Here is a 9,510-nt window from a genome sequence, read left to right on the forward strand (position 1 = left end):
GAGATATCAAGATCTATGAATTCTGATTTTGAAGGATTTGACATATTTATGCACTCAACACAAGAATAATAATATATTTAGTATTACGTAAATATATGAAGAAAAATATAGAATTAGTCTTATAATAAACCGCTCTTATAAAATATTTATTCAGAATTTATTTATACTTACCTCAACCACTTTGTAGAAAAATTACACCAACCTTATTTGTATGTGATTTAACTTTTCATTCTCAACTAGCCAGAATCTTGTGTTGATAACATATTATAAAATTAAAGCAATAGAAGAGAAAATGAAAGCTAAAGAGAATACTAAGGAATCCGTATCAAGAGAGTAAATATTACTTTTCATTCAATCTTATGCGTACCAAAACATCTAGCAAACATTTGCTTATATAGACAATTTTGATAGATACAACACGTGAACTTAGAAAAGTTGGTGGAGATGAGAGGTTGGTGAAGTAAGGGAAAAATGGTGAGCTTGGAGAAGTTATTGAGGTTGAAAGGTAGGTAAAATTGGAAGAGTAGGTAAATGGAATAACCCTTGTAATAGTTATCCAAATTTCCACAAACATTTCACGACACTCCAAATATTTTGAGCTTTCTCGTCTTATTTATTACTATTGCCATCAACATTAAAACCTCAAACATTTGTGCAGAAGTACTGACAAAGGTAATCAAAGTTTTGGATAATCAAGTTGAACCAACTGCAATGAATATATCACACTCGAACAAACTTCCTCTTACTTCCAACACAAAGCGGGGTCCCATTCTACCCTGAAACTCTGAACTAAGTCAAAAAGTGTTTCTCTGGTAAAATATCTGTACATTCATGCATTCTCTGTCAGATTAGTTCAAGCCACCACAATATCATCCTTCCTTGTCACCACACAAAAGTACACCCCATTTCTAACTTTACTCACCCAGTTCTTCATCGTTCTCTGGCCTAAAGCATTGCTCATATGTTGCACCATCCTTCAACCAAATATGTGCAGACTCAAATATGAATGCCCAGATCTATTCATTGACATTGTGCTGACACAAACTTGCATCATCATTATCATCAGGTGGGATATATTACATCACAACCTTGAGCGACGAATGCATTTAATAGGATTCATGCACTTGATAGGATTGAAAGGTGAATGCCATCTTGAGGATGAGGGTGATGACCTTAAATCCCAACCTTCAACATTCTTCGGAACACACACATCAAAAAGGATTTGACCAAGAACCCCATCAGCTTTGATACGAGGTGGGCTTGACACACGGATCAAGCCTTCTTTATGAGCATCCTGCATAGACCCAATGTTTCTGTCCTCGTGATACTCCACTGAACTGGGCACAAAGAAATGGTCATTCAGCTCAAGAGCAACTCTCTGAAAGCTCTGGTTTGAGGTCATTGCTGCTTTCTTCAGCTTGTAAAATGGTTCGGAGATCTCATCCTGCGTACCCTCAAAGCCCATTCCCTCTCCTTCCAGTTGTCTAATTCTATTAGAATAAATTACAGCAGCCTTTCCAAGTAGCTCAGTCACAGCAGCCTTGTAGTCGATTGCGTAATGCCGATAATGACCTATGGGACAGTGAAGCAAGTGAAGAGAATATAAATTAACACAAAATATTTATATATAATTTTACAAAAGGAAAAGTTAGCACAAGAAATTGAGTGGCAAGGAAATTTTTCTTCACGAAAACAAACCTTTTTGCTCATTGGACATATCTGGATGATTAAAAGAAGAATATTAATATGTTATCAACATTAAGGTGTTTTTCTTCCCTTAGTAACCTAATTTGCCCAATTGGGTCCACGCTCCCTTACTAATTCATGATTTTGAGAATTCCAAGCAAATTTGCCATGAATTCGTGAATTATTCTTCTGAGCACATGTATTCACAATGCTCTCAAGTATTGAACTGAAATTTTACCATCTAATAATGGTTTACTTGCAAATGTCAAATCACTTATTTATTAAATTAACAATGGAGTTTGACCAAAGGCATAAGATAGACATGCCCATACAATATTCATTCTCCTATGAAACATCAAAAGACTAAGCGGCATCAAACCAATTACCTCTCCCTGCATAAAAAGACTACTTACTGTTCGGCTAAGTTATAGTGGTTTTGCTATATTGCCATTTATAAATATTAAACATACAGATTTCTACAAGAGTCTACTTAAACTACTCATGAATTTTACAATACACGTCGTCATATCTACAAAACAGTTATTTACAAAACAACTGTAAACACTGTTTTGTAAAAACTGCTGCCAATAAGGAGGCTGTGGTTACAGACCATTGAGTTGGTGTCTCTGGGATAGTGTAACGCCCATTTGCATAAGAGGTTTTGAAGATTGGGAGGTGGGGTCTTTGGTGGATCTTCTTGAACTTCTCTTTATTGCATGGTTGTCCCCTCAAATGGAGTCAATAGAATGGGGTGGAAGCAGGCCAATAAGGTACTTAACCTTGATATCTGGGGAGAGGTGCAATTCTTGTCCCTCAAAGATTATGTGGAAGTCAGCACTTACAACAAAAGTGGTGTTCTTTTGTTTGAACAGCCGCTTTAGACTCTATTTTGATGATGGATATCTTGATGAAAAGAAGCTTTAGTCTGCCTAAAAGGTGCTTGATGTGTTGACGAGTGGAAGAAACAATGGATCACCTTTTGATACACTGTAAGGTAGTGGGAGAGTTGTGGAATATGTTGTTTTCTATTTTTGGGATCAAATGGGTGACGCCAGCAAATGTTCTGAAGCTTGCGGAGCATTGGGGCAGTTGTTGATGGCACCTTCATGTATTGCTCATCAAGAGAAAGGAACAGTAGGACTTTTGAAGACACAGAATTGGGGATTCAAAAGCTGCAGTTGTGTTTGTTGGACATTTTTCATTTTTGGTATAAAGAATTTTTTGCAAATCCTCTACCCTCTGGTATATTTTATAGGAGAGCTCAACTTCAGTGTAGAGCTTTTTTTTTTATCTACACTTTTTTTTTGGTACAGGCTATGGCCTTTTTGACATATTTTCATACAATACTTTATTTACTCAAAAGATTAGAAAACAATTGATACATAATACTCACATTTAGTATATACTGATCTACATATATAGGCGCTCTGGAGGTACTCCCATTCTCAAGGTATTTTTACTATGGGCGCTTTATTGATCTCAGTAATATGTACATACTTCTTTCGGGCTTGGACGTGTTTTACTTATCTTGGACCAGGCTTGGTTTGAAAACACAACCCGAAATGAACTTGGGCTGACCCAAGCAAAGTTTTTGTCAACCTGTGGCAGACTGAGTCCAACTGTTTATATTTATCTATTAATCCAGTCAGATAAAATCAACTGGTAGCAGTATAAATTACATATGCACACATGGGATTATTATGCCTTAATATGACCCAAGATGTGTATGGTTTCAATTTCCTTGATGAAACCACCACAAACAATCATTATGGCTCCCACCTCAACATTGCTGCAAGCACCCATGACAATCTACATAAATTTCTATTCCCCTTAACAGCCCACAAAATACTTGTTGGAATGTGTCTCACGTAGCCTGAAGTTGCCCCATCTGTGCTAGTTATAAGGTTTTAGTTTCCCTCTCCTTAATACCTGGGTTTTAAGGAGAAGTGTAAGGTTGGGCTGTTCAATTTGATATCAGAACTTTGTTGGATCTGTGACTGGTGTGCCGTTTGTCCAGCTAGTGTATGTTGTGGTCCAGGAAGCTATGTTAATGTGTCCCATATAGCTTGGAGTTGTTCCATCTGTGCTAGTTATAAGGTTTCAGTTTCCTCTCCTTAATACCTGGGCTTTAAGGAGAAGTGTAGGGCTAGACTTTTCAATTTAGTATCAGAGTTTGGTTGGGCCTGTGGTTGGTGTGCCGTTTGTCCAACTAGTGTATGTTGTGGCCTAGGAGACTGTGTTGAAATGTGTTCCACATAGCCTAGAGTTGCCCCATCTGTGCCAGTTATAAGGTTTCAGTTTCTCTCTCCTTAATACATGGGCTTTAAAGAGAATTGTGGGTTAAGCTTTTCAATTATACTCTCTCTCCTATTAGAATTTTGTGTGACTGTGTGCAAATATATGTATGGAAAACAAAAATGACATTTCAAAATATTAAGCGAAATTATATCAGCCAAGACTCGGAAATATCTGAAAATAACAGTACATAGAAAAAAATAACGTATTCTGAGTTTAGAAGTTGACAGATGTGGTTGAAAGCCCTATATTCATTTTGATAAATTCTTCAATCAATCATTTTAACCTCAAATCCCAATTTAATGCTACCAACCCAATCAAACCGGAAAATTCCCTAGCTTCCCAAAAAGCCTAAACCAATTCGATAAGCTAAACCTCCAGCTGAAGGTCAGGTTCAGTTGGGCCTAGGCTAACCTTCATAGAGCTTGAGCTGAGCCTGGGCAAACCTATAGCTCGACAAAACTTGACCAAGTTGCAATCCCATATTCAGCAGCTAACATGGTGTGTAACAAGGTAAATATACCCCAAACAATGGAAATAACATTTAGTTAAGGATTTGGAGCAGACCTACGTGAGGAGAGCTATTCCATTTCACTAGTTTGACATCTCCACCAAGGTCATGTAGTCGTTGAGCGAAATTGCAGATAATTTGATAGGGAGCAAGATCATCATTTTCTGAACACAAAATAAGATAGGGAGCCCCCATGCTCTGCATAGGAACAATTGTGAATAAAAAAGCAAAAAAGGAAAACAAAAACATTAAATAGAAGTACATCTGATGAATACTAACCACGGAGGCATACAGAGTCTGCCAATACTCAGCGCGCTGTGATTCAAATCTGCTGAGGAAGAGGGAGTCCAAACTAGAAGCAATGCCATTTGCAATCCATGATGCTAGTTGTGAAGGTTGGGACATCTTAAGGACAGTTGGGTGTAGAACAAACCGAGTACCCAAGTCACTGGTAAAATCAACTGGACTCGAATCATAAATGTGTCCAGAAACACAATGTCTAACCAGTCGGTATTCATCCTATCGCAAGAAAAACAAACTATAAGATGGGAAGAGCCATGTAATGAAGTTTTCCAACTCTAATTACAGAAACACCAAACAAATAATTGCCTAAATCCAGCAATAACTACCAAGAGAGAAATCTTTTATCCTGGTCATGCTAATTTGGCCATTGTATGTAACATTGTTCCATACACCAAGTCAACTAGATAATGTGAATTGGAACAACACCACATGATAGTAGCTGAATTTTTTAGAATATATATATATATATATCAGAGGGGCGGGGGGTCAAACATTGAAAAGTAAAGCATACCAGATTGAGTTGCGCTTCAAACTTCCCCTCAATTATCTGAAAGAAATGAGAAAAAAAAATGGTTATATGGTGAATTATATATGCAGACAAACAAGGAAAATGAAAACATTCAGCTTACATACATGATCATGTAAGCAAGCATCCAACAAAATTACCTGAAGAACCTTGTACATGCATGCCTTTGGACCACCAGAAAAGGACGCAAAGACAACAGGACATGGCCTCAGTTTTAACTCCTTCGCATACAAAATAAAAGTGAAGCATAATTAGTAGAAATCGAAGACCACACAAACACACACAAAATATTGTATCTTGATGATTGTTGAGTATTAACCAAACAAAAAGAAAAAAGAAAAGGGGCACCATATGTTACACGGACTCTTCAAACTAAATCAAATACCATATCCAACACCTGGCACTTGGATAAGGGTATGAGATACGTGTTGGATACTGTTCATCGGACACTTTTTATATACTTATATTGAACACTATTATTATATATACATGTTGTATAATTGTTATAAATGTCTTTTTGATATTGTATGTTACATATATATTTTCTCTCACATAATAGATTAAAAATATAAAAATATGACGTTTTTTGCTGAGTCCGCAGATCCTCAAATTTAAGGTATGATGAGTCTGATCTCTAGACCCACACCCACACCCAATACCCATTCCCGAGTCCATGTAACATAGGGGGCACCTCTTTTCATTCAAGATTGCATTACAATATGGAAGCAGCTTTCTTAGGGAGCCAGGAAATATGGAAATGAAAATAACAGAATTTTACTAACTAAATATTAATTTTTCGTCTTCTTTTTGGCTATTTTAAGGGCTCTCGGTTTAAGTCTCAAGGTGTTTGAACACCAGGCTAGCCTTGCATGAGATTCTGGCCCCCTAGACATTCACTTAGAATATCAACGGATCAACCATACAAGAGTCATTCAATTGTAATTGATGAACTTCCATAAGACTTAATCCCATGGGAAAATAAGAAACAATAATTCAAAATTATTATAGCACTGACCTTGACAAGCTCATTAAGAATTTCAAATGCCAATGACGTAGCCTTGTCAGGGAAGAATCTGCAAATATTGTTGACATTAATTTCATGATGTCAAAATGTAAACGAAGTAAAATAGAAAAGCATTAATCAAAAAGTTAAACTGTTCCTTCAGTCCAATAAAAGCATGCCAAGATGTTGGAAACATGATGAAATTCTAAGTCAACCTTAAGTTTGATACTTCTATTCAAAAAACTCCGTTACTTAATTTACAATATTTTTCCCATCAGTGTAGAATTACTTTAATCACATAGTTGATGATTGTATTTATATTTGCATGACATCTTTCAACAGTACCTTTTTCACAGCTTTCCTGATCTCACGCTGCTTACATTATAGTATTTGCTAAAATTAGACACATACTCTATTTGTTTAAAATCCTCCTTGGCATAGCATTTATAACATATATGCAGTTGGCTATTCCATTTTGGCCCTAGCACTAAAGTACATAATAGATGGCATATGTGCACAACATCCTCCCAGTCAATTTTCACACCTTATGAGATCTAAAATTCCACCATTACATGAGATAGTCAACTTGTTAGTAATTATCTCAGTTGGCAATACATTTGTTCAAGCATGTGCTTAACTTAGTGATATACCATGACTTGACATCCACATTGGCAGTTCTTATCTGGGTGAGATAGTAGATTAGGCTACAATTTACAATGAACTGACAATGAGAATAGTAGCATTTTCCGGTTTTATATTTATGATAGAATACCTTCTTTTATACTAACATTCAATATTACAACATTACTATAAATGGTATGCAAAGATATTTGTTCTTTTTCGAATTTTTAGGGCCAACATTTGAGGATTTGAGAACACATCAGACATTGGCACCTGTCTCAATTGTTCCATGAGGTGCTTAAAGGAAGAAATATGATTTTCCTTCCTTGCCAGTAAGGGAAGCTCCAGAGCACATTTATTTGCATTGATCAACAAATGCCCATTGGCTCCATTTGGATAGACTACAGACCTAGTAAACAGGACATCAACTGTGTCAACCTAAACATCAATTCCAGATTCAGGTGTTCACATATCAGTTTATATTACAGGACAACACACCCAACCAACAACCAGGAATCCAACTTCCATTTACGCTCTGTTTGTTAGGCGCATTTTCTGCTGTTTGGTACAACGGAAAATAAAAATCAATGGAAAACATTTTCTATAATCAATGACAAACAAGCTTATTTGGACGGAAAATCCGAACCAAAGTTTTTATTGGTGCCACCACCACATTACCACCACTACCATCACTGCTACCATCACCACCGTCTCCGCCAACACCTCACAACCACCACCAGTACCATCTCTACATCATTACTACCGCCACCACCACTATCCCCAACACCTTCACTTTCACCTCCACCCTACAACCACCACTATCACTACCGCTAATACAACCATTAATACATTAATTTCAAAAACACAACCAAACATAAGAAAACGTTTTCTATGAAAAATGTTTTCCAAAAAAATTTTTTTAGAAAATATTTTCCGTCAAAACAAATGCGGTACCAGGTCCACATTCAAGCACTAGATCGATAACATTTAAATAAGTGAGAGATGATTCTCATTCCTCAGTGACTTTTTTCATCAAGCGCCTCCCTCAATAAACCTGCCTCAATAGAGCCATAAAGCTATTACTCATTATTGAAGAGAGGAACATTATTCTCGGAACGCTAACAGATAAAATCACCACATGCAAAAATTATCAAGTGCCCGTATAATATGATGTTAAATAGTTAACATCCTCCAATCATATTTCTGAATAAATACTCCAAACATCAAAGTCCCAAATTTTTACAAATCCAAAACCCAAGCTAGGTCAAACTCTTTCGTATCAAAAAAAAAAAAAATGAGTAACCTTTAACTGATCAAAACAATACAAAAAGAATGGGAATGGAAAAGAAACAGTGAATATAGAGGAGGGAAATTAACATACAAATTGAGGAATTGGGAATGGCATACGAGGGAATTCCAGCCGAGAGAAGAGTAAAGTTGGGTGTAATTGTTCAAGTGACGGTCTTGACTGGACATCCATGCGAAAACCACCACAATTCCTTCCACTTTCCCAGCTTCTCTTCTTCCCCAGTAGTACCTACCCCCTAATCCCCACATCTTCACCTCACTCACCTTTCTCTCCCTAATCCTCTCTGCAAATTTGTCACCGATTTTTCCAAAAACCTTTCAATGCCCCCAAACCAAACAAACTTCCTTCAAGAAAGCCAATACTTCAATTCTATGCCAGCTTCGTATTCCCTTCTCAATAAACTATACGTACCAGAGAGAGATTGATACAGAGAAGAGGAGGTAAAACCATTTGCAGCTTTATATAGTAATAATACTAATAAATGGATGACGATGATGACTAAGCTTTTTCATGGATGGTATGCGAGGATTGCCAAATTTTCGTGTGTTTAGTGATTTTATGGCATTTGATTGGGCGGATTATTTAGTGATTTTATGGCATTTGATTGGGTGGATTAGAGGATGGAATTGAGATTATTAATTGGTTGGTTTAATTATTTCAGGTTTGTTTTAATATTTTAATTTATGATTATTAATTTAATGAATAATTAATTTAATAAGTTTGTAGGATTATTAGTAATAGGGTAGGGGTGAGATTATTAATCCAATGGATATTAATTAAATTGAATAATGAATATCACACTAATTTAATAGGATTATTAATACTTCACTATTAGTCTTGTGAATCAAACATGCATTATTTTGGGGGCCATCTGCAAACATGAATATAAAGTCAAAAATTAATTTTTAATTTATTTTAGATGACATTATTTTTTATATAAAAAAAATTAAAAAAATTAAAATTTAAAAGTTAATTTTTAACTATTTTTTTAAAACACTTCTTTGTATTATATATTAGGGTTTTTTTTTTAAGCTCCCTAATAATAACAATTTTCTGCATAAAGGACATTAAAAAATGTAATACTGCCTCAGGTCCCTAACCAAAATACCCGCTCATTTTATCAATTTCTTGGACCAAAATACCCTACGTCTGTTCATCTTCAGATGAGTTGATTTTTTTAACCTGTCTACTGGATATTCTCCCTTGTGATGCTGGTACTGGTGTTGGGTATTTTCCGGCGAGTACGAAAACAAATT

The 9,510-nt window shown here is 36.0% G+C and overlaps 1 protein-coding gene across 2 annotated transcripts; it reads right to left on the minus strand.

Moving 5' to 3' along the window:
- Window positions 1-328: 328 nt before the first annotated feature.
- Window positions 329-8,817, minus strand: LOC114287573 (uncharacterized). 2 transcript variants are annotated; one of them, XM_028230959.2, is made up of 7 exons: window positions 8,327-8,817; window positions 6,337-6,394; window positions 5,462-5,542; window positions 5,307-5,342; window positions 4,772-5,011; window positions 4,549-4,690; window positions 329-1,572 (listed from the first exon to the last, which is right to left on the minus strand). In XM_028230959.2, exons 1-7 carry the CDS (start codon window positions 8,500-8,502, stop codon window positions 1,082-1,084), a joined length of 1,224 nt encoding a protein of 407 aa, XP_028086760.2. In that variant the 5' UTR covers window positions 8,503-8,817; the 3' UTR covers window positions 329-1,081. The 2 variants fall into 2 exon arrangements, with proteins under 2 accessions (XP_028086760.2, XP_028086761.1); XM_028230960.2 differs by lacking the exon at window positions 5,462-5,542.
- Window positions 8,818-9,510: the final 693 nt, after the last annotated feature.

Source organism: Camellia sinensis, unplaced genomic scaffold, assembly GCF_055761805.1.
Source record: "Camellia sinensis isolate YWXY unplaced genomic scaffold, ASM5576180v1 Unanchor3, whole genome shotgun sequence".
Lineage (NCBI taxonomy): Eukaryota > Viridiplantae > Streptophyta > Magnoliopsida > Ericales > Theaceae > Camellia > Camellia sinensis.

Coding starts and splice junctions, on each gene's coding strand:
- LOC114287573 (XM_028230959.2), bottom strand. CDS start 8,502: ATGTGGGGATTAGGGGGTAGGTACTACTGGGGAAGAAGAGAAGCTGGG. Junction 5,343..5,461: donor GCATGTACAAGGTTCTTCAG/GTAATTTTGTTG, acceptor CATTTCTTTCAG/ATAATTGAGGGGAAGTTTGA. Junction 5,012..5,306: donor TTGAAGCGCAACTCAATCTG/GTATGCTTTACT, acceptor TTCTTGCGATAG/GATGAATACCGACTGGTTAG.